The sequence below is a fragment of the Molossus molossus genome, unplaced genomic scaffold, assembly GCF_014108415.1.
Source record: "Molossus molossus isolate mMolMol1 unplaced genomic scaffold, mMolMol1.p scaffold_m16_p_2, whole genome shotgun sequence".
NCBI classification, from domain to species: domain Eukaryota; kingdom Metazoa; phylum Chordata; class Mammalia; order Chiroptera; family Molossidae; genus Molossus; species Molossus molossus.
In genome coordinates, this window is record NW_023425355.1 from 138,518,977 (window position 1) to 138,544,658 (window position 25,682).

Sequence of the window (25,682 nt, forward strand, 5' to 3'; positions counted from 1 at the left end):
AAGTGTTCAATAAAGACAGATGAGTATCTCCCTAAAGTAATTCAATTTTCCTAGTGGGTGATCCATTCATTGTGCTGACTGAAAATGACTAGTCAGCCACATCAGATAATATTTCTCAGGAATGGGAATTATCCTTATTTGGATAACATCCCATCAAAATGATGTAGTAGAAGTCATAAAATTGCCAGATTGTATATATTTTATTAAGTAATTGGACAGGGACAAGATTGGTGGACTGAGTCTTGCCAGCTTATCCAGATCCTCCTATTTTTTTTCTCCTGAAGATTTCTACCTTTACCAGCTAGATTCTGCCCTTTCCATTGTAGCACGCCCCCCCCCCCCCTCATTTTTTTCCATAAGCCTCACTATGGCATCATTTTATCAAGGAACAGACTTGACACAAAATTACCTGCATAGCTGGATGTTCATGTGACCATAACTGTGTGTGATAAAAGCATGTGTCCTCAGTCACCCTGCAGAGTCGCTCTGGTGCTCTGCTACCATTATTTATCTTTTATTTTCTTTCCAATGACTGCTTCACATGCTTTCCTTCATCAATTTCTTTCTTCCCAAATCAATGCTAAAAGCAAACGCTTCCACATCATGCAAGAAATACGTTCTAAGGGATGTAGCTGTGGTAGAGTATTGGGGAAAGTAGGCTAATAGAAGCCAAATTTAATTTTAGTTTCATGAAATTTGTATAGATTCAATTTAATATTTAAAAAAATGTTCTATTGATTTTTAGAGAGAGAGGAAGGGAGAGGGACAGAGAGAGAAACATTGATGTGAGAGTGAAACATGGACCTGATGCTTCCTGCATGCCCCCTACTGGGGATTGAGCCTGAAACCCAGGCATGTGCCCTGACCAGGAAGCAAACCAGCAACCTATCACTGCACAAGACAACACCCAACCAATTGAGCCACACCAGCCAGAGCTAGATTCGATTTAACATTTATAACAATATAATTTTTGTGCCAAACGAGCAAAATATCTTAGCAAAATTTGAAGTTTATAGAAATATTAGCAATATTTTATCATTATTCTTTTTCCCCCTCAAACATATTTTGCTGTTAAAAATGTTTTCTACATCTCATCTTTCAATATAATATTCTTATCTTAGGGTTCAGATCACCTTCAGATACCTTAATTTAAAAATGTATCAACTGGCAAAAAAGGCAGATTCATTTTTCAGACTGGTTATCTATTAGAAATGCATCTACTTCTTCCCCAAGATGTATGTTTTCCCCTAGCTTTCTTTCCCCTTTCCCTTTATAGCTAGAGTCTTTTTATAAGACACCCTCCTTCTTGCCAAGAACCCTTACTTTCCCTCAACATACTCAAAACACAAAGGTTCCAAATATGAATATAAGCAAAGAATCCCAACACAAAATTATACAAAATTTCATATGTTACTGTTACCGGTGGAAGTGGAGTTCCTGGGATAATGTGAGGAAAAAAATTTCCTGAGGCCCCCATGGGAGGATGGGGTTTTGTGGAAAGCCCTGTGATGTAAAATTAAGGATATTCCCCTCCAAGATCCCATTGCAGTCCATCCCATGATGGAAGAAGTCCAATTTTGTCTTCAATAAGACCAGAATTAAGGCTGCTGCTCAGAGTTTCTGCTCCATATTAAAGTCCAGTCTAGTCCAGCACCTGGTTAGCTTAGTTTGTGTTCCCGGGTGTAGTCCATTGTGTGTGGGGTCAGCAGGGCCGTGGGCCATGAGGCTGCTTAAGGCCACAAGGCTGTGGAGAGAGAGAGCAAGTAAGCACATGGGTAAGTGTGGATATCAGAGCAAGATGAAAAAGGGGAGAGGGAACTCTTTGTTTGGGGATTTTAACTTTCCAAGATTTCATGCATTTGCAGGCTCCTATCCAGTGATCTTTTCCCTCAGGCTAGATTGACAGGCAAGCACTTTCCCTATATCACCCCAACTTCACTGCACATGTGCCCATTTTCTCCTTTGTTCATCCCTTCCCTCAGTGATCTGCAGGGAATGGACCAGTGGTTCCCTGCAGAGTGTGAAGCTGTAGCTCCCTAGTGAAGCTGCCCAGATGACTATGCCTATAATGTCTGGCTTCCCCTTTGCTCTCTTCTTATTATTAATATTAATAAACTAGCTAATTATGATGATAACATTACTACCCATCAACATCAGGTGCTGCTTTTCTTTTGTCAAAGGATTACTTATAACTTATGTTTTACCAAAATTACCCTATGTGATGTTGTTTGGTTGCCTAGTCCATTCTTAATATTATGCCACAAATATCCAAGACTGCTAACTATAGCCCTTACAAAAGATATAATTCTTTGTTTTTGAATGTCATTCTGTTGATTCACCATCAACATACAATTGGTATAGTCCTGTAAAATAGTTGCATGCTCCCATTAGTGATAAAGACATACAGATGTGCCTGTTAGCTAGCAGATGTCAGAGAAGTAGGCCATGTCCATGTGCTGTGTTTAAGAAAAGCCAAATGGTCTATAAAACTTTCTAACCCAGAACTTTTGCAATATCTCATATGTAGACTTAATGATTCTTAACCCTGGATTTTCAAATCTTTCTATTTTTCTCCAACTGTCTTGAAAGTTTTTAAGAAATTAGCGAATGAAATTAAGTTTGTTTCAACTTAAACTTGCTTGGATGTGTTCACTTTAGTACATCTATTAAATTAAATAAAAACATAGTGGAAAAATGAAAAGATACTTTAAAAAATCCTACTTTTTCCTCTGCAGTAGAAATAGATACTGATTTATTAAAGACTTAGTGAATTAAAAATAAATAAAACAAAACAAAAACAACAAACTTGATGTATACATATCTGGGTGTTGAGAGTTCTAACCCTATTTTACCCTTTATGAACTATAATCCCTAAAACTGAGGCATGCTATCATAATCACATTAACTAGAGAAAAGGAGCTTACAATGAGATTGCAGTTGTCAAAAACTAAATAATAATAGGAAAAGGTCTTTAATATTAAATAACATTCCAGACATTAAATATAAGAATAGGCAGGGTATGGTAGGTCTTCCTTGCTCTTCCAGGTTCTGATGTGAACAGGGACTTGACTTAGTTTCAAAGGACCTTTGACCTTCGCTTTTATCCAGAGAGGTAAAAGTTTCTCTTGAGCATGCTAGATCTTGATAGCCTTTAGTTCAAAATAATTCACATACCAAAGTGGCACATCAGGGGGAAGCCTGTTCTGAACCCCTTCAACACGCATACCTCCTGTATACATGAGAGACACTCAGGAAAACTGAGTAACTCTCCAAAATGGTCCAAGCCACCACCTTAAATACCATTCTCAGCTAAAGACAAAAGATGTTGGGAGAATGGGGGCTGGTTATAAAGGCTATCAGGAAAAGCACGGGTAAGGTCATTACATGGATTTAAGTCCTTGCCATCTCCATTGATAAGAGTTCGTAAAGATTTGGTCATTTGGTCATTTTTTTCTTCAAAATACAAAGCGGGTTTTCTTAATCCATTTATATACACACACATACACACACACACACAACACCTCATAGACACAGACAACAATATGGTGATTACCACAAGGAAAGAGACATGGGGGTGGGGAGATAGAAGAGGGTAAAGGGGGATAAATGGTGATGGAAGGAGACTTGACTTGGGGTGGTGAACACAGTACAAAATACAGATAGTGTATTATAGAATCATACACCTGAAACCTATATAATTTTATTAACCAATGTCACCCCAATAAATTAAATAAAAATTAAGAAAAATATATAAACAGCAAAAAAATAAAAAAATACACAGAGGGAGACACCCTGACAAATGGAGGTTTTCCTTATAAGTGTAAATGTCTAACAAAAGGGTAACTTCTACTTGGTTTCAGAACTTTTTCTTGTGTCTGCTATTTATTGAAAATAACCAGGTAAAAATAATCCTTATGCCAAAAAGGCATATTTTGGAGTGGCAAATTCCACTCTCCTTCATTAGTTTAATGATCATGTGTTGTGTTGAAATTCTTTAAAAAATTTTTAACACAGGGATCTGCATTTTCACAAATTATATAGCAAGTTCTGTCCTTATATATCAGGAATAAAAATTAACTTTCCATTTCATATTGCTGACAAAAGTATATACAGCCTAAGAAAAGGTTGTATAAAACTTTTTGAGTCATTGGTGGTAGATTAGGGAGGCAGGATAAAGCAAAGCAGGAAAATCTCTGAGACTAGAGAAAAAGTAAAATGGAGGGACATATAATTCTTTTACATGAGTGGGGACAGAATAGTTAACAATGAACATTTACAGCACATAGAGATGGTATGTGGGAAACAAGATATCAATGAGGGGTTCTGTGGTCTTGGGCTTTAGAGGGAGATTGTGCCCAGAGGTATTTAGAAAAAAGGAGATCACTGTGGCATTACATAGGTATATTATCATACATGCAAAAAGACAATAGACTCATTTAAGGTAAAGATTGACCTTTATGTCAAGGAAGGTGCCAGCCTAGGACATGACTACCTGCCATGACTCACTTTTAGTTAAAAAGTTTTAATTTTGCACCATCCTTTGTGTTTACTTTAGGTCTCTGAATTTGTAAGGTCACCACGCAGATCTCCCCTGAACTTGTCATGTTTAGTATGTGGCCCCTTTTACATCCACAAAATTTATAACACCATCAAGCCACACAAAACGTTTGTCAGTAAAAAAACTTGAATGACCTTTATTCCTATGTATAGATCCACTGAAATGTTTCCTACTGAAGGAAGGGAAGCAGAATAGGCTGCTCCCAAATGTGTCACTTGGCATGTGGATTATTTTAAGCTGAAGAAAATCAAGGCTCAAAAGATTCAGGAAGAGCTTTTTACCTCCTCCTTAACTGCCTAAAAGAATTTAGAAGCCTGGTCCAGATACAGAGGTATCACTAGAGATAACTACAGAGAGTATGGGCTAAGTGTGGTGGGTTGGGGAAGCTTGGCAGGTCCTGTTTGTTCAAATTCCTCTCTATGTTCCATTGTCTCTGTATGGTATGGCAAACATTGGTTTACCAAACATTTGCTCTTTCCATCCTCCTGCTAATTGTCTTCCTTCCCTTTGAAGTCCCAGACCCCTACACCCTTTCTCTTTAGCACAGGATGGCATATAAGCCTTTATTGTGTGACTCCCTGTGAGCTTCATATTCTTATGTATGTAATTTGTTATTCTCCTGTTAAGCTGTCTCATGTTAATTTAAGTATTAGACCAGCCCAAAGAACCTAGAAGGGTAGAGGAAAATTTTAATCCCCTACACTATATGCTTTCATCTCTTGAGTCTGGTTTGCCTGAAGAAAATTAAAAGGAAAAAAACTCTTTAAATTATGTTAGGTTTATGGGACACACCTCCCTCCCCCAATTGGTGGAAATAATATAACAGTTACAGATGTTCGACTATAAATATTAAAGGGTATTTTGTCCTCTTACTGGAAATATAAAAATACTTCATCCATAAAAATAATCTTAATATTTTTTAGTGTTATGATAGCACTGAGAATTCAAAACCAAGTCATAATCATATACTATGTGTATAGTTATAAATAACTTAGTTATTTTGTGGTCAAAATGAAATATATACTTTCAAAGTACTAAATCAAAGGTTCCTAGGAATTAACCCAGCTATTCACATAGATGGCAAGAGTGCTTGTATCAATGCTTCATTACTCTACTGTCTGACACACAGAGGAGGATCAGTGATTGTGTTTGCCCAGAAAGCAAGTGTGAACAATGATTGGCTCTATCTTAGAAGAGAAGAAGCTGCTGGTGGGACACAGGCATTATGTAAGAGCAGCAGCAAGGTTTCGGTGGTCTGCCTCTGATTTCCAAACCATTTTGTCCAGTTTCCAGCTATTCAAAAGTACACAGACAACTGCATTATTTTTTTTTAAAGGATGGGGCTATTTTTTGTCTTATTTACAATGGGGATAAAACATTCTTCTTCTTTTTTTTAAGAAAGCATATTAAGATAAAATGAACCAATTCACTTTTTGTAAGTAAGTGGCTTACAAGTCAAGGGAAGACAAAGGAACATGACTTTAATAGTGTTTTTCTCAATAACAATTATTTAAAGTTAAATTTCTACAGTCAGGCCAATATTTGCCAGTGATGTAGCCCCAGAAATGTTACCCCAAGATTCACCCTTGCCTATTTATGTCCCAAAGAAAAGAATGCCCCGACCTGATTATAGACATCATATGCACGTATATACATATATGCATATATACACATACATAGTAGCCATGAATATTTTAATTTTCCCTGAGTATGTTACATAAAAAGCATTTCTTAGTCATAATATTTCTTTACAATTTATAATATTCCCACTGACTATAATATTGCCATATGCATATCCAAGTAGCATTTCTAAAGTTTATGTGGGTGTTTCCCTTCTTCCTATTCCAGAACTTTCACCATTTACTTTAAAATGTCAACTTTTTGTAAAATCACAAATAATGTTCATTTAACTGACTAAAAGCCTTTAGCAGACACAAGGTAATTAGTCTAGAAATTCCTTTGGTACAGCTTTGGGTATAAACAAAGAGCTCCCAGCAAATGGATTCAAATCTGTCAGTTTTGAGTATTTACAATTTTAGAAAATATTGGAGCATTTAGGTCTTGAGATGAATTCATCTCATAATTTATTTTAGAAAGCCAAGTTTCTATGCATCTCATGGTTGTAGGACTTTTACTTTTCAGGAAAGAAGCTGGTAAAAATGAGTAGCTTTCATCCCGAGTCTTTGTAGGGAGTCCCTGCCTTCTGAAAAGTCATTTGTATCTGGCATTTTCTCATCTAAACTTTCCATTAATATCTACAGTGCATCATGCTCATTATAATGACATGTAGCTTCTGAGTCTTCAAAAAATAACTTTTATATCATTGTTGTAGTGTTTACTATTTTATTAGGTTCTAGGTTTTGAAAATTACTACTCCATGTATGATATACCAGAAGTTTTGATAATGTAGCACACATTTGCTAATCATGCCAGATAATAAAGAAGTGTTCTATTCCTATAAGAAATAACACAAGACAAACAGTGATTTTCATCATTTATGATCAAGGGTAAGTTATATAGGCTATTTTTTTTTTTTTTTGGTCTCTGGCTCAAAATTAATTTTAGTGAATAGGGAGCTGATCCTTTTTTAAAATATATTTTTTTAAACTGTATGTAGTATAGAATTTATATAAAGAAAACTTTAAAACTCTACTGAAGAGCAGAGAGAGAGAGAATGAACTTAAAAATATATCTGTTTTGCCCAGCTGGTGTGGCTCCGTTGGTTGGGTGTCATCCCAGTCACCAAGAGGTTGAGGGCTCCATTCCCAGTAGGGGGCATGCAGGAGGCAGCCGATAGCAGCCTGTCAATGTTTCTCTCTCATTGGCATTTCTATCTCTCTCTTCCTCTCTCTAAAAAATAAAAATATATTAAAAATATGTTTTTTTTAATGAAAAGAGTCAATATCTTAAAAAAATCAGTTTCCTCTACTCTTATCAGAAATAAAAATATGACAAAATGAGTATAATTAAAACAGTTTTAATAGAAAGATATGTGAATATAACAAAATATAGAATATTAAAATAGAGTAAAACAATTCAGGGATTTAGTAAATTACCAGAGTAACATTTTATATCAGTGGAAAGAATACAGATTATTTGATAAACTATATTAAAACAGCAAAATACCTGCGTGGAAAAATTAAAATGAATTCATTTCTCACTCCCTATAACAAAAATAAATTCAAGATATACTAAAGATTTAAATTCAATAAAAATTAAAGCAAATATATAGGCAAGCTTGAAGTTGTCTTCTTAAAAAGTATAATCTTGAGTAGGATTGGCTTTTCTAATTAAGATGCAAAACCCAGATATTATAAAACTGGTTCTCAACCTTGGCTGCACATTAGGATCACATGAAGAACTTGTAAAAATTTCAGTCCTTGAATTCTACCCTGGACAAAGTCAAAATGAAAGAGAACTTCTAGTGACAAGACCCAAGTTTCTGTTTTTTGTTTTGTTTTTCTGGTTGATTAACTGATGGGATTTTTTTAATGCTCCTCTCTGGGTGATTTGGATACATGATTATGCTTGAGAACAATTGTTATAAAATAAAACCTTCAGATTACCTTCCATATCACTGTGAAAATTATCTCGGATATTCTTTGTCAAGAGTGGCCCAAGTGTCACTTTTACTTTGCAGCTGCCACACTGAACTCTCCTCTGTCAGAAGCTTGCTGCCTTCTTGGCCTTCACCCAGAAACAAAAGAATAGATCCTTTCCATTCTTGGAATGTTGAAAATCTGTATCCATCAGTAGGGATGCTGGCAGGAAACAGAAGGCATGCTCAAATTGTATAATTTCAGAAGAGTTTAATAAAGAAATTGTATACAGATGGACCAATCACATCTTGATTGTGGTGGTAATTACATAAGTCTACACATGTGATAAAATATAGGACTATACAAAAAAAAAAGAGAGAATGTGAAAACTGATGCAATCTGAGTAAGGTCTACAGTGTAGTCAATAGTATTGTGCCAATGTAAATTCCCTTTTTGGTATTCTTACATGTATAAGATGTTATCATTGGGGGAAGCTGGGGAAGGTACACAGAATTTCTCTGTACTACTGTTTCCAAGATTTTGTTAGTCTATAATTTTTTTAAGTTAAAAAAATAGAGACTGTATATGAAGATATGAGTGAGAAGCAGGAAAATCACACAGGGGACCAGTTTCCCACTACTAGGCCTGAAATAACAAGAGAAGTTACTGGAAGAGAAAGAGGAAGAGTGAACATAAGCACAAGCTGTATGGAAAGGATTATCTGATAGCTGCTCTGCCCTTGAGACAAGGGATGCCAAGTGAGCCAGAACATGCTCATTGAAACTGGGACCCAGTTTATTGTCTGAGATTGAGAAAAATTCATTTAGGGGCCTGAGAGAAATTGTAATGTTTGCAACAGCCACTGGAAGAGAATTTAGGAGGCAGGGAAAAATGATAACAGGGAGTCAACCTGGGAAAAGTAAATAATTACCAAACATATTTGTTATTACATTTTAAGCTGCCATAAATCCCACCAGCATTATATGATTGCATTAGTAGGGAATCTCCACAGAAACAGAACTAATAAGAGGTTGAGAAGTCCTAAGATTTTAGCCAGCAAACTGGAGACTCAAGAGAACCAATGTGTTGTTCTAGCCTGAGTGCAAAGACCTGAGAACCAGGAAAGCTGATGGTGTAAGTTCCAGTCTGAAAGCTAGTAGACATCAGACCAAAAAGAGCTGATGCTTCAATTTGAATACAACCTCTGGAAAGGACTTCCCAGCTCAAATGTCAGGCAGGGGTTCCCTCTTACTCTGGGGAGAGAGTCTGAATCTTTGTTCTATTAAGACATTCAGTTGTTTGGATGAGGCCCAACCACATTAAAGAATGCAATCTGCTTTAGGTGAGTCTGCCAATTCAAATGTTAATTTCATCCATAAATACCTTCATGGACACACCCAGAATAATGTTTGACCAAATATTTGGGTATCCTGTGGCCCAGTCAAACTGACACGTGCAATTAACCATTACAATTATAGACATAATGTTTTTCTTACCAAGGAGTAACTCATCAGAATAAATAGCTGAATGCCCCGTTACTTTGTTTCACTCACTGTGAGCTACTATGAATAATAAAACCCTTGGGTATTGTCATGACAGAGTCAGATGATACTTTAAGATAAAATGTTTTTTTTCTTTCACACATGCTGACCATCCTTTCCAAAAGAGCTGAGAATTAATCAACTACAAATATATTTTGCCATGAGTCTTGAAAATGAGCTCACTGAACTAAGAAGTTTATCTGTGTTTTGGGTTGGCTCCAGTAGGACTGTACTGATACATAGACGTTATGTTCCAGAAGCAATCAACCTGGTATAAACCACACAGGGTTCTTAATCCAAGAAGTGGTGACTCAGAGAGCTAACATTCTGGGCACTTATATTGCCAATGCTTTTGTAAAGCAAGTGTTACTTGCTCTTTTTAGAAGACTGAATAGCTAACCATGAAACCCATGTGTGTGCCACAAACTATAGCCAAGATATAACTTTTGATGGTACTGTCACCTTCACACTCAAGAGGCTGTTGGTTTCCTCCCGGGTCCTTCATCATCATAAAAGCTAGGCTGAGACCTCACACTTAGGATATTGTTCTTTGGTATTAAAAAAAAAAGCCAGGTGTCTGCTGTATGCATGGAAAATAATCCTTTTTATGCATTTTTTTCATTTAGTCAACCTGTATTTATTGAGCACCTGCTATATGTCTGGAATCATAGCATGCTGTTATCTAATATAAGTGCCCTTTCAGATAGAGAGAGCAGCAAGTACCAGGAAGCCTGACCATGTAGGACCTCTGTGTAGCTCATGAATATTTAGAGTGAGTAAAGAAGCCATATTCAATTATCTTTTTACCAAAAAGTTTTAAATTTAAAAGCAACACATTGAAAGATTAAATCATTTTTAAGACAATAGATCTTAAGAGAAAGTTTTAAGTGAAGTGAAGAAACATATAACCATTTCCATCTGTGTCTAAAACATTCTAAGGTGACTCCCAATGAGTCACACCCTTGTATAATCCTCTCTCCCCGGCTCCTGAGTGTGAGTGGGAACTGTCATTTGTTTCTAACCAACTGATGGCAAATGTGATGGGATGCCCCTTTTATAACTACTTCATTTTACATAAGGTACCATCTTAGCAGACCACAGAGAGATACTCTCCTGACTGCTTTGAAGAAGTAAGCATGTTGTGAACTGCCTGTGCAGAGGGCTATGTAGCATGGACCTGTGGAAGGCCTCTAGAACTGAAGGCAGTCTTCAGCTGATAGCAAGTAAGAAGCTGAGGACCTCAACCTTCCAAGAATACATGAACTTGGAATAGGACCCCAAACTCCAGAGGAGACTGCAGTGCCAGCTGACACCTTAATTGCAGCCCAGTGAGACTCTGAGCAAAGGACCCACAGAGGCAGGTCCTGGAAACTGACCCATGGAAAGTGTGAGATAACAAATGTGGGTTATTTTCAGTCACCATGTTTCTGGTATTTTTTCATGCATCAGTAGAAAACTAGTACGCACTCTAACCTTGATTTCTTCCTTAAGCTTAAATATAACTTTTTTTCCTTTTTTCAACTTTCCTGGAGCCAATTCTCTCTTGGGGCTTGTTCATGAGCTCAGGAGTATAGGCCAGTTCAGCATCAAAAACCCTCATGGCTTCTCATTACCCCAAGTTTCCTGGTGAATATTCCTACTGTCACAGAAATATTGTCATCAGGGATATCGATGAGGGAAGTGGGAGGGAGACATAGTATCTAGGTTTCAGCATTCTTCTACGAGAAAGTTTTTTTTCTTTCTTACCTTCATGCTCTCTGTTTTTATGACTCTCTTGGTTTCCTTAGAGGAAATCATGTCTGAAAGCACTTTTGTTGATACTAAATAAATAGGCCTGTGCTATTCATTTTCATTGAAGACTGGAGTTTACTTAATACATTGTTTGACACAGAACAGGCACATAATAGCTCCAGGGTGAAGTACAGAATTTTCAAAGAGGTAAAACACTGAGATAAATCAGATTGCCCATGAATCGTGTGCTGGTGACAATCCCGCCAAAGTGAGAAAGTGGGGAGAATCAAGATCGTAATAATGGGAGAGGACATGAAGGCATGTAGTGGGCACTACTGGTGTCCTGACCAGATCCTCAGTACTGGTTGGGGCATTATCTTCCAGCTGTTGTGATTGTCAGCTACTAATAGGTCACAGATGCCTCTTCTAGAATTGGTTTTGGTGAAAAGGAAGCTAATTTACCCAGGAGGTTTTACACACATGCACACACACACGCAGGTGCATACACCCACACGGAGGGGAAGAAGCTCACAGCCAAAGATCATCTGTTGACTGACAAGGATATAAAATAAGTAAATAAACCAATGCCCTTGCTTCCGTTTGGGACCACACTGTGGTGCTATTCATGTTCCAGAGCTCCTCAGTGGATCAGGCTGAGGCTGGTCCACACTTAGCTGAGACCACATTTAGCTTTTTGCTGCTTTCCGTACTCACCTTCTCCTAAGGGCACTCCCTCAGGAAATTCCTTGTATAAGAATCACTATCTCCAGCTATGTTTCCAGGAATCCTAACCTATAACAGAGATGCTTCTTGGATGTTGATAATGTTCTATTTCTTTTTCTTTATTTTCTCATTTGACAGCTTTATTGAGATATAATTCACATATGTACAAGTCACATATGTCAGGTGTATAGTTCAGTATTTTTAGGGTTGTGCAACCATTACCACATTTCACTTTAAAATATTTTCTTTGCCACTAGAAGAATTCTGCAACCCATTAGCTCTCCCTCCTCATTCCACAACACCCCTCCCTGCCAAATTCTAAGAAACCACTAATTTACTGTGCATTTCTATGGATTTGCCTATTCTGGACATTTCCTATCAATGTAATCATATAAGATGTGATATTTTATGCCTGGCTTCTTTGACTTAGCATAATGTCGTCAAGGTTCATCCATGTTGTAGCCTGTATCAGCACTTTATTTCTTTTTATTGCTGAATAATATTCTATTCTATGCATATACCATATTTATTTATCCATTCATCAGATAATAGATATTTGGGTTGTTTCCACTTTTTAGTTATTATAAATAATGCTGCTATGAACATTCATGTACAAGTCTTTTTGTGTGGATGTATGTTTTCATTTCTCTTGTATACACCTAGAAGTGGAATTGCTGAATCATATGGTAACTTATGTTAAACTGTTAGAGGAACTCTTGAACTTCTTTCCAAAGTGGTTACACCATTTTATACTGCCACGGTCTTTGAATACTCAAACACTTCAGTAATGCCCACCTGTGTGCACTTGCCAGTGCAGTGAACATGAATGATTCAGTTGCATTCAAACTTTTATTTAATACTGGACCATTATAACATAGAAATGCTCTGGTTGGAGCTGAAATAGGGATTCAGAGCCTCAACCATTCACCCCACTCCTTTTAGTGAAAGCCTTTGGAAAAGTCGTCAAAGCCCAATTTGAAAACCAATGCTAAATATAAATATATTACCATGGCCACAATCTGTAGCAATGGCTTGTATAAAATGACTATGGGTGACCACAAATAGGTAAAAAACATTATCTAAAATATTTAGAGGAAAGATGTAGGTGAAGAGTAGGGTTAGTTCAATAGGAATATCAAGAATGCTGGATCCAAGCTTTCCTTTTATCTAGGTTGGCTCCAGATATTTAAGGGCTTCTACAAAACATATCTAGAACAGCAAAATTTATGAACATCGAAAATGTCTAACAACAGGGATTAAAAAATGTTCACTATAGATCTGCATATTAACTATATATTATTTAAAATTTCATGGTGAAAGTTCGGTGAAAGGGCAGATATTCAAATTTCATATGCATTCTGAAGAACTGAATGTGTAAAATATAAATGGATAAAAATGAACAAGGACAAATACAAAACTCACAAAGGTGAACTAGATTGTTTTGTTACTATAGCAATTTATGAGAAGTTATTGTATTATTTTAAATCAAAAAGCCTAAAAAATTATTTTCTGAAAGATAAGTTCTAATAATAAAAAGACAAAATGTAAAAAAAAAAAATGCTATTTAACAGAAAAAAATGTGTTCCAAAGTGGCAAGAAGAGGAAAAGTTTCTTTTCCTCATTGCACCATCAGCATCCTTAAGATGAAAAATCAAAAGTTGTTCCCCTCCCAGCAAACAAAAGCCCAGGCCCGGACAGCTTCATGGGGGAATTTTACTGAACATTCAAAGAAGAACTAACACCCATTCTCCTCAAACTATTTCAAAAAATTCAAGAAGAAAGAAGACTTCCAAACTCATTTTATGAGGCCAGCATAATTCTAACTCCAAAACCAGAAAAAGACACTACAAAGAAAGAAAACTACAGGCCCATATCCCTGCTGAACGTAGACGCCAAAATCCTGAACAAAATATTAGCAAATCAGATCCAGCAATACATCAAAGAAATTATTCACCATGAGCCATTGGGATTCATGCCAGGGATGCAAGGGTGGTACAATATTTGCAAATCAATAAATGTGATACACCACATAAACAAAATGAAGAATAAAAACCACATGATCATTTCAATAGATGCTGAAGAAGAATTCGACAAAATCCAGCATCCATTTTTGATAAAAACATTCAGCAATGTGGGAATAGAGGGGTCATATCTCGACATAATAAAGGCCATATATGAAAGACCTACAGCCAACATCATACTCAATGGACAGAAACTAAAAATGTTTCCGTTAAGAACAGGAACAAGACAGGGATGCCTACTTTCACCACTCTTATTTAACATAGTACTGGAAGTCTTAGAAACAGCAATCAGACAGGAAGAAAAAATAAAACGGATCCAAATTGGAAAGGAGGAAGTGAAACTATCATTATTTGCAGATGACATGATATGATACATAGAAAACCCTAAAGACTCCAGAAAAAATCTACTAGACTTAATAAATGAATTTGGCAAAGTAGCAGGATACAAAATTAACGTCAAGAAATCGACGGCGTTCTTACACACCAGTGATGAACTCACAGAAAAAGAAACTGAAAAAAAATCCCATTTACCATTGTGGCAAAAAAATTAAGATACCTAGAAATAAACTTAACCAAAGACGTAAAGGACCTATTTGCAGAAAACTACAGGACATTGAAAAAGAATTAGAGGAAGATATAAAAAGTGGAAGCACATACCTTGTTCATGGATTGGAAGAATTAACATAATTAAAATGTCCATACTACCCAAAGCAATCTATAGATTCAATGCAATCCCCATCAAAATACCAACGACATATTTCACAGAACTAGAACAAATACTTCAAAAGTTCATATGGAACCAAAAAAGTCCCCGAATAGACACAGCAATTTTGAAAAGGGACAAAGCAGTTGGGATCACGATACCAGATATCAGGTTATACTACAAAGTGACTCTAATTAAAACAGCCTGGTACTGGCACAAGAACAGGCATATAGACCAGTGGAACAGAATCAAGAACCCAGAAATGGACCCAAGGCAATATGCTCAATTAATATTTGACAAAGGTGGCAAGAGCATACAGTGGAATAAAGACAGCCTTTTTAATAAATGGTGTTGGGAAAATTGGACAGCTACATGCAAAAAAAAAAAAAAAAAATGAAACTAGACCATCAACTTACACCCTACACAAAAATAAACTCAAAATAGATAAAAGACTTAAATGTGACCCGTGAATCCATAAATATTCTAGAAGAAAATGTAGGCATAAAAATTTCGGACATCATACGCAGCAGAATATTCACTGATACATTACCTAAGGCAATAGAAACAAAAGAGAAAATGAACATATGGGACTACATCAAATTCAAAGGCTTCTGCACAGCAAAAGAAACAATCATCAAAATGAAAAGGCAACCCACTGTATGGGAGAACATCATTTCCAATGATACATCAGATAAGGGGTTAATATCCAAAATATATAGAGTACTTATACAACGCAACAAAAGGAAGACAAAGAACCCAATTAAAAAATGGGCAGAGGAGCTGAATAGACACCTCTCCAAACAGGACACACAAATGGCCAAGAGACATATGAAGAAATGCTCAACATAACTAATCATCAGAGAGATGCAGATTAAAACAACAATGAGGTATCACCTCACACCTGTCAGAATGGCCGCCATCAACAAATCATCAAACAACAAGTGTTGGCGAGGGTGTGCAGAAAAGGGGACTCTAGTACACTGCTGGTGGGAATGCAGACTGGTGCAGCCACTATGAAAACATTATGGTGTTACCTCAAAAAATTAAAAATTGAAATTCCATTTGACCCAGTGATCCTGCTTCTAGGAATATACCCTAAGAAACCTGAAACACCAATCAGAAAGAATATATGTACCCCCATGTTCATAGCAGCACTATTTATAATAGCTAAGATCTGGAAACAGCCCAAGTATCCATCAGTAGACGAATGGATAAAAAAGCAGTGGTACATATACACGATGGAGTACTATGCAGGTATAAGAAAGAAAGATCTCTTATCCTTTGAGACAACATGGAGGGACCTGGAATGTATAATCCTAAGTGAAAGAAGCCAAGCAGAAAAAGACAAATACCACATGATCTCACTTATATACGGAATATAATGAACATTACTCTCTGAGGAATACAGTAGACCCAGAAACATGGAAGTAGGGCACAGACTGACATCCCTCAGAAGAGCGGGTGTTGGGGGTGTGAAAAGATAAACCACAGAACTTATATGCATGTATGCATAATCAATGGACATGGACAACAAAGCCGGGGATGAGGTGGGGGCAGGGAGAGGGGGAGGAGGATTCCAATGGGATAAAAAAGGAGGAACATCTGTAACAAAAATAAAATTATAAAAACAAAGAAAATATACAAAGCAATTGGGAAAAATATTTATAAGGCAAATGTATTGTGGCAGTTTTAAGCTACTAAGTTTTGGAGTATGTTAGTTTGTAGCAAAAGCTAACTGATAGAAGCCAAATAATAATAAGAACTAAGAAGGAACTATAGACCATGTCACCTGTTCTTCTTTTTTTTTATCCTCACCCGAGGACATTTTTCCATTTTTTTGTTGTTGTTGTTCAGATAGAGTGGAAGGGAAAGAGAGGAAGAGAGAGAGAAACATCGATGTGAAAGGGACACATCGAGTGGCTGCCACCCGCACGACCCAAACCAGGGCCGGGGACAAACTGCAACCGAGGTACGTGCCCTTAGCGAGAACTGAACCCGGGTCTCTTGGGACTGCAGGCCGACGTTCCAACCTCTGAGCCAAAGCAGCCAGGGCAGTTCTTATACCTACTTTAATACTCCAACGAGTGCCTCTGGCATTTTTGGGAACTTGCCAGAGAAGCAAGAGGATGGCTGCTGACTCTCTATGACCTCAGAGGAAGAATCTCTGGTAGCCAGGGGAACACCACAGGCTTAGACACCTGCTCTGGCTGAGACAGAGGCTACCAGGTCACTCAACTTGTAGAAGTGGCTTTGTGGACCATTGATCCTTCCTGTGGAGTCTTAGAGAGAAAAAGGCTGAGACGCTCGAACTAATTCCCATCACAGAGATGGGTATGCACGAATGAGTCCATTCCTGTTCTTTACCAGCTCCTGAGCCCACAGAACTAACTTCAAAGACCAGCTGGTTTGTAAATATTTAAATCATATTATGAGATTGCTAGACAGTCTTTCAAGGCTTCTTGGCCTAAAGAAGGAGGTTCATGTTTTGTGCCTTGGACTAGGTAATAGTGGCAAAACATCAATCATTAACAAACTTAAACCTTTAAATGCTCAATCTGAATATATATTTCCAATTACAGGATTCAGCATAGAAAAATTCAAATCATGTAGTTTGAATTTTTTAGTGTTTGACATGTCAAGTCAAGGAAAACACAGAAATCTCTGGGAACGCTATTATAAAGATGGACAAGCCATTCTTTTTGTCATTGATAGCAGTGATCGATTAGGAATGCTTATGGCCAAAGAAGAACTTGATATTCTTCTGAATCATCCAGACATTAAGCACCGCCGAATACCAATATTATTCTTTGCAAACAAAATGGATTGTAGAGATGCAGTGACACCTTTGAAAATATCTCAGTTGCTGTGTTTAGAGAAAATTAAAGATAAGCCATGGCATATTTGTGCTAGTGATGGCCTAATCGGAGAAGGATTGCAAGAAAGTGTAGACTGGCTTCAAGATCAGATCCAAGCTGTGAAGAAATGAAAAGATAGTATTTGGAAACCTCAACAATTGTCAATTCAAGGAATACATCTTAAAGCAAATTGATACATTAAATTTTTAAAAAGATATTTGTCTGTCTAAAAATACTTTATAATCTGCTTGCATTTACTGACTCTGAATGAGCTTTATAAGAACATAGGTATGCTAATCTGGCCATTATATGAAAACTAAATACTCAGAAGAGCTCCTCACAATTATCAACTTCTTGGTAAAGGTCTACACTGATTGTAATAATGTTTAAAGTCAGAGTTAAAATCCATCTTGACATATCATCATTAATTATAATATCTTTAATATATTTTATTTTTTAAATTGTCTTCTAAAAGTTTAGTTTGTAGTACGACTGCACTGTGATTATGCTTGTGAAAAAGAACTTTAAATATTTATAAGGGACCATGGGTAGTTAATATGTATTAGATTTTTACTATATGTCACCATCAATAAAACGTAAAAAGTAATGAAGAAAGAAAAAGAAGAAACTACAATTGAGGTAGGAGGAAAATCAATAGAGCAGCGGTTCTCAAACTTTGTCACCTAGAAGGCTTGTTAAAACACAGACTGCTGGGCCCCACACCCAGAGTTTCTAATTCAATTTATCTGGGTTAGGTTCAAGAATTTTCATTTCTAACAAGTTCTCAAATGATGCTGTTGCTCATGGTCCAGGGACTACACTTTGAGAATCATTGCAGTCACTTCATAGAAGCCAAAAGAGTAAGTATTGCCACAATAGAGCAGTAGTCAACTCTTTAAAATGCAATTGAGAGATCTAGTAAAATGAAGACCAAACAGTAATGACTAGATTTAATAAGTTATGACCAATGGTGACATTGACAATAGCACTTTCTGTGGGGTGATGGGTTTGGAAGCCAGTTTGGAGTAAGCTGAGGAGAGAATGGGAGGTAAGGAAGTGAAAACAGCACACAGAGATAACTCTTACAACAAAAATTCTGGGAATGAGGAGTAAAGGGAGACATAGCAAATTGGGGATACTAGAGTGGGTTTGTATGCTTACAGTAGAAATCCAGTAGAGAAAAAAAAAGTGATATAGGAAATAGAAAGGATAATGGCAGAAGCAGAGTCCTTGGGGACGTAGCAAGAACACTTTTAGTAGAAGAAGGCATACAACTTCCATTGCAGCAGGGTGAAATATGAAAAATATAGAAAAGATGGTTTTCTGTCTAGTGACTTTATTTTTCTCAAGTATGAGATGTTATCAGCTGAAAATGAGGGGAGGAAAAGGGGGACATCAAGGGAAAAGATATAAGACCGCAATTTCTCGAATGGGTAACAAACCTACTTTCTAACCGAGGTAAAACTGTCCAACAACATGAATGTTGCTTAGGGATGAAGATATAGAACTTTGACATGAGACATTTATTCTATTCAAATAATTTTCACACCTTGTGCCTATACAAAAATGGAATTGAGTATAAATGTTTGTGGATTAGAACTTAATAATTTTTCAGTTTTGTTTTGCTTTGAACAGATTCTGGATGTTTTCTAGTAATGCATGAGAATTACTACAGCAAAGCATGGCTGGGAATTATTTACAATGGTGTGAGATGATTTCTGGAATGCATGAAGGTGAAATTGCATTCTACTGTGCCCTGTGAACTGCACTAGCACCCCAATTGCAATTGCACTATGAATTCTCATTTTAGACAGAACAGGCATTCAGTTTGAGCTTTAATGGAATTGTAAGATGTAACTCTTAGTGATTCATGAAAAATTACTATTATGAAGATAGTCTTCTGAAAATTGTCCATTGAAAACTGTCTGTTTATGGAGTACTATGCAGCTGTAAGAAAGAAAGATCTCTTATTCTTTGAGACTACATGGAGGGATCTGGAAAGTATTATCTTAAGCGAAACAAGCCAAACAGAGAAAGACAGGTATCATATGTTCTCACTTATTTGTGGAATATAATGAACATAACAGTCTGAGGAATGGGGTAGTCCCAGAGACATGGAGGTGGGGTACAGACTGACAATCCCCAGAAGAGGAGGTGATGGGGAACAGATAAACCACAGAACTTATATGCATGTGTGCATGAACAATGGACATGGACAACAAAGCTGAGGACAGGGCGGGGAGGGAAGAGGAGGGGGAATCAATGGGGCAAAAAGGAGAAACATCTGTAACAAAAATAAGTTAATTAATTTAAAAGAAATCTGTTTGTGTGAGAACTGCTTAAAGGTAACGTCTGTTTCCAGATCTTAGCTATTGTAAATAACACTGCTATGAACACAGGGGTGCACATATTCTTTCTGGTAGGTGTTTCTGAATTCTTGGGATATATTCCTAGAAGCAGGATCACTGGGTCTAATAGCAGTTTCAACAAGGAACTTTTACAGGGAATCCAGCTCCACCAGTCCTAGGTGTCACTCATTTCATCCTCTTGCTGAGGGTTGGGAAAGAGACCTTTGACTTTCTCCCACTTGTGCTTTCCCTTTTATTTCTAAGATTGGAAATCGGACATTATCTTCGTGACCTTCACTTGGCCTCTGGTTCCCATGTTCCATTTACCAGATCTCTAGAAGTGCTTTGAAGTAGCCAAGCAGCTGCCTGGATATTCATAAATTCTAAGTGGACACACAGACAAAACTTATGGTGACCATCAGATCAAGTACTTTCACTATATTTTAGGACTGATTTGAAATAATATTAAGTATCCTTATGGCTAATCAAAACCATAAAAATCTTTATTAGTTATTAGGATCAAATACCATTTGGCAAATTAGTTAGAAAGATTTTTTTAAAACCTAAAATGTTTCCCATGTTTCCATCAAGTCAGAGAGAAATTAACAATGCAGTATTGTCACAAAACTCATATTATTTTAAATATGCAATCATTTTTAAATTAATTTATTTATTTTTGTCACAGATGTTTCTCCTTTTCTCCCCAATGATTCCCCCCTCCCCCTCCCTGCCCAGTCCCCAGCTTTGTTGTCCATGTCCATTGTTCATGCATACATGCATATAAGTTCTGTGGTTTATCTCTCCCCCACCACCCCCTCTTCTGGAGATTGTCAGTCTGTACCCAACTTCCACATGTCTGGGACTACCCCATTCCTCAGACAGTTATGTTCATTATATTCCATATATAAGTGAGATCATGTGGTATTTGTCTTTTTCTGCTTGGCTTGTTTTGCTTAGGATAATACATTCCAGGCCCCTCCATATAGTCTCAAAGAATAAGAGATCTTTCTTTCTTACAGCTGCATAGTACTCCATTCTGTATATGTACCACTGCTTTTTTATCCGTTTGTCTACTGATGGACACTTGGGCTGTTTCCAGATCTTAGCTATTGTAAATAGTGATGCTACAAACATGGGGGTACATATATTCTTTCTGAATGGTGTTTCAGGCTTCTTAGGGTATATCCCTAGAAGTGGGATCACTGGGTCAAATGGATGTTCAATTTTTAATTTTTTGAGGTAACATCATATTGTTTTCCATAGTGGCTGCACCAGTCTGCATTCCCACCAGCAGTGTACTAGAGTCCCCTTTTCTGCACACCCTTGCCAACACTTCTTGTTTGATGATTTGTTGATGGCAACCATTTTGACAGGTGTGAGGTGATACCTCATTGTTGTTTTAATTTGCATCTCTCTGATGAATAGTGATGTTGAGCATTTCTTCATATGTCTCTTAGCCATTTGTATGTCTTGTTTGGAGAGGTGTCTATTTAGTTCCTCTGCCCAGTTTTTGACAAGGTTCTTTGTCTTCCTTTTGTTGAGTTGTATGAGCACTCTACATATATTGGAAATTAACCCCTTATCTGATATATCATTGGTAATTATGCTCTCCCATACAGTGGGTAGCTTTTCCGTTTTGATGATTGTATCTTTTGCTGTGCAGAAGCTTTTGAGTTTGATGTCGACCCACGTGTTCATTTTCTCTTTTGTTTCTGTTGCCTTAGGTGATGTATCAGTGAAGATTCTGTTGCGTATGATGTCTGAAATTTTGTTGCCTACAGTTTCTTCTAGGAATTTTATGGATTCATGAGTCACATTTAAGTATTTTATCCATTTTGAGTTTATTCTTGTATAGGGGATAAGTTGATGGTCTAGTTTCATTTTTCTGCATGTAGCTGTCCAATTTTCCCAGCACCATTTATCAAAGAGGCTGTCCTTACTCCACTGTATGCTCTTGCCACCTTTGTCAAATATTAATTGAGCGTATTGCCTTGGGTCCATTTCTGGGTTCTCAGTTCTGTTCCACTGATCTATATGCCTGTCCTTGTGCCAGTATCAGGCTTTTTTTTTTTTTATTACAGTGACTTTGAAGTATAACCTGAAATCTGGTAATGTGATCCCTCTAACTTTGTTCTTCTTTTTCAAGATTGCTGTGGCTATTGGAGGTCTTTTTTTTAGTTCCATATGAACTTTTGAAGTATTTGTTCTAATTCTGTGAAGTATGCTGTTGGTATTTTGATGGGGATTGCATTGAATCTATAGATTGCTTTGGGTAGTATGGACATTTTAAAGATGTTAATTCTTCCAATCCATGAACAGGGTATGTGCTTCCACTTTTTTATATCTTCCTCTATTTCTTTTTTCAATGACCTGTAGTTTTCTGCAAATAGGTCCTTTACTTCTTTGGTTAAGTTTATTCCTAGGTATCTTAATTTTTTTGCTGCAATGGTAAATGGGATTTTTTTCTTAATTTCTCTTTTTGTGAATTCATCATTGGTGTATAAGAATGCCATCAATTTCTTGACGTTAATTTTGTATCCTGGTACTTTTCCAAATTCATTTATTAAGTTTAGTAAATTTTTGATGGAGTCTTTGGGGTTTTCTACGTATAGTGTCATGCCATCTGTGAATAATGACAGTTTCACTTCCTCCTTTTCAATTTGGATCCCTTTTATTTTTTCTTCCTGTCTGATTTCTGTGACTAAGACTTCCGGTACTATGTTAAATAAGAGTGGCAAAAGTGGGCATCCTTGCCTTGTTCCTGTTCTTAAGGGAAATGCTTTTAGTTTTTGCCCATTGAGTATGATGTTGGCTGTAAGTCTTTCATATATGAATGTGCAATCATTTTTGAAAAATATTATTGATTGTTTGGGTTATAAAAAGAATAAGGCCCAAGTAAAGGGAGACTGAGCATGGAGTGAACTGCAAACGTGTGGTTGGACTGAAGTTACAAGGGAAATGGCAGAGGGATAGGAGTTGTGTATAAAATCAGAGGTCATGATAGCATATTTTAATATAAAGATAGGATAATGGTAAATTGCCTCCTCTGAGCCTATCCCCAAACAGATGCAAATGCTGACCCTTTATTCCTATCCTGTAGTCCTATCTCTAGAATCCAAATGGCAGCCTGATCTGAGAGAAATGTTGACAAAAACTGAGCACAAGGATGTTGGAGGAGGGGGCCAAGGAGTGGGCTGGATGGTGCTATAGGCTAAGGATTTCATAATTAATGTCAAAGATAAATTAGACTATTAAAGTAAGGACGTGAAATATGAGTAGGTATCAGTGCTCAGAGGAATAAACAATCTGAAAAAATTCCAAATAACCAAAACAGGTGCTTCTTATTATTAAATGGTTTTACCTCAGAAATTACTTGTTGGTGATTTAGGAATAAAAATGATTATCTTTGTTTAAGATCAATGGGGGTTGAAGTTTGGACTGTGACTACTGGCTAATTTATAAGAGAAGAAATCTTAGAAGAAAAGATAGCTAACATGGAACATTTATCTCCCTCTTTTAGAATTGAAGAAAATTTACTTATATATATTTTTGTATGTTGGATAAGGTTTTGGGGGGGGTAACTGAGTTCTTTATTAGAATGGCCAATTTGGGGTGGAGAAGTGAGTAGCATATGTATGGCAGAGCCAAGGATTGGATACTCAAAATAATAAATATCACAGCTGCCTAAATTATCAAATGTGGCTTATAAATCAGAGATGGCTAGAGTCTTCTCTTAGTCACCATGCCCTGCAGAAGGGGATCCAAGTTGTGCTTCTTTATCTAACTGGTTCTGACCCTCTAGGTTCACAGATTTCATCCCCCTCTGTGTCTCCTGATTTCTTTTAGCTCGCAGGAACAGCTGATTCATCCATATTTAGGATTAGGATCTCATGTGTCCCATTAGAAAACTCCAGGTTCTAGTCAATGCACTAAAACTACAGATCATTGTATTTTTCATTTGCATTTTTAGTAGGTCAACACACCTAAGAACATCATTTTGGCACTGTGTGGAAAGTAACATTACAAGATTGTGAATTTGGTACAGTTCTTTATCTCTCTACCAAAACTCACTCAATTAGCTCCCCTAAATCCTAGAGAAATAAGAATGGAATACTCAACTTTAATTCAGTGCAATAAGAATTGTATTAATTGGGGAGAGCATCCCCTAATGGCCACAATTAAAGATATAAGGACATGACATTTCAATTTTAGTGCCAAATAATATTTAATCTAGCTGAGAAGGATAACCCAAATGTCATAGAGATGAGATTCATAGTGTCTTCAAGTAGAAAGAATCTTGAAGATTTTTAAAATTAACCTCACCATCACCTGCCATTTTGCAATGTATTACTTGAATCACTGAGCTTTTATTCATGCTAAGAAACATTATAGAGGTAGAATTTTCTAACCTGTTACACAATTAATAAACTTTACATTAAAGAATACAGTAATATTATAAATTCATGAAAAGAAAAGTACCATAAAAGATTATTCAGTATCAAAAGATGTGCTGAGTGACAAGGAAAAAAATTATTAATAAGACTACATTATACTCACTTTAGCACACGCGCACACACAAAAACCCCTCATAGTTAAACTTTCTTTCTTCTTTCATCTCTGAGGAAAGAAAATGTAATATATTCAAGTACATTCTGTTCTGTCTGTGCACTGAAGGTTATAAACTTACAGCGAAAGGTACTCCATAGAGGAAAAGTTCATATATGCAATTTAAAAGTAATTCAGTTTATTAATTTGATTTAATTTTTTAAAAATTTTTATTGAATTTATTGGGGTGACATTGGTTAATGAAATTATATAGGTTTCGGGTATACAATCTATAATACATTAGCTGTATATTGTATTGTGTGTTCACCGCCCCAAGTCTAGTCTCCTTCCATCACCATTTATTCCCCCTTTACCCTCTTCTACCACCACCACCCTTTCCCTTTGGTAATCACCATACTGTTATCTGTGTCTATGAGTTGTTTTTTTCTTAATCCCTTCACCTTTTTCACCCAGCCCCCCAACCCCCTTCACCTTTGACAGCTGCCAGTCTCTTTTCTGTACCTATGAGTCTGCTTCTATTTTGCTTGTTCATTTTGTTCATTAGCTTCAGTAGATTATTTCCATACAGAATAACTAAGAGTAGATAAGAAAGTGGAATTTTAAAAAAAACAAGTGTGATTAGATTTTACCTGCTTTGTGGAGGGGAAGTGAAATTGAATGCATGACCTCAGCAGGCCTGGGGCCATGGACATCTGAAAAAGTATGCATATAAGCGTTGAGAAAAATTTTAAACTATTAAGTCACTACTTTAAAACACTTTCCAAGAGTTGAGTTCTCATGTTGGGCACCGAACTTTATTTTCAATAGATACAAAAGGAAAATAGTCCTTCTTATAAAAGGCAAGGTGATTTATGCCTGAATTTGTGAAGGAAACACAAGAAGAGGTTTCTACTGCTTGTCCTGGCATACATCCACACTGTGACCGAGGATGAGCCTCTGAGCCTCTCTCTGGGTTTCCATTCCTTCATCTATGATAGGATATTAAATAAAATTAAAAGAAAGGTCTAAGGGCCAACTTTCTTTAGACACGTTTATTTCATAAAATAAACATCAAGTGGCTTGAAGAAACTTTTACCTTTATTGGAGGATTTATGTAC

General features: G+C 36.7%; 1 protein-coding gene and 1 long non-coding RNA gene across 3 annotated transcripts in view; one reads left to right on the forward strand and one right to left on the reverse strand.

Moving 5' to 3' along the window:
• The window catches only part of LOC118635602, a 132,288-nt gene that overhangs the window by 49,612 nt on the left and 56,994 nt on the right, over window positions 1-25,682 (reverse strand). Inside the window, exons 2-3 of one of the 2 annotated variants that reach the window (XR_004960540.1) lie at window positions 8,125-8,319; window positions 1,510-1,744 (exon numbers count right to left, since the gene is read on the reverse strand). The exons of the other annotated variant lie outside the window; for it this stretch is intronic. This is a non-coding gene — a long non-coding RNA (uncharacterized LOC118635602). Of the gene's footprint in view, window positions 1-1,509; window positions 1,745-8,124; window positions 8,320-25,682 lie in introns of those variants that run through there. 2 annotated transcript variants of the gene reach the window in all.
• Window positions 17,245-17,802, forward strand: LOC118635598 (ADP-ribosylation factor-like protein 6). The gene has a single exon (XM_036270241.1). The coding sequence runs from the start codon at window positions 17,245-17,247 to the stop codon at window positions 17,800-17,802; it is 558 nt and encodes a 185-aa protein (XP_036126134.1).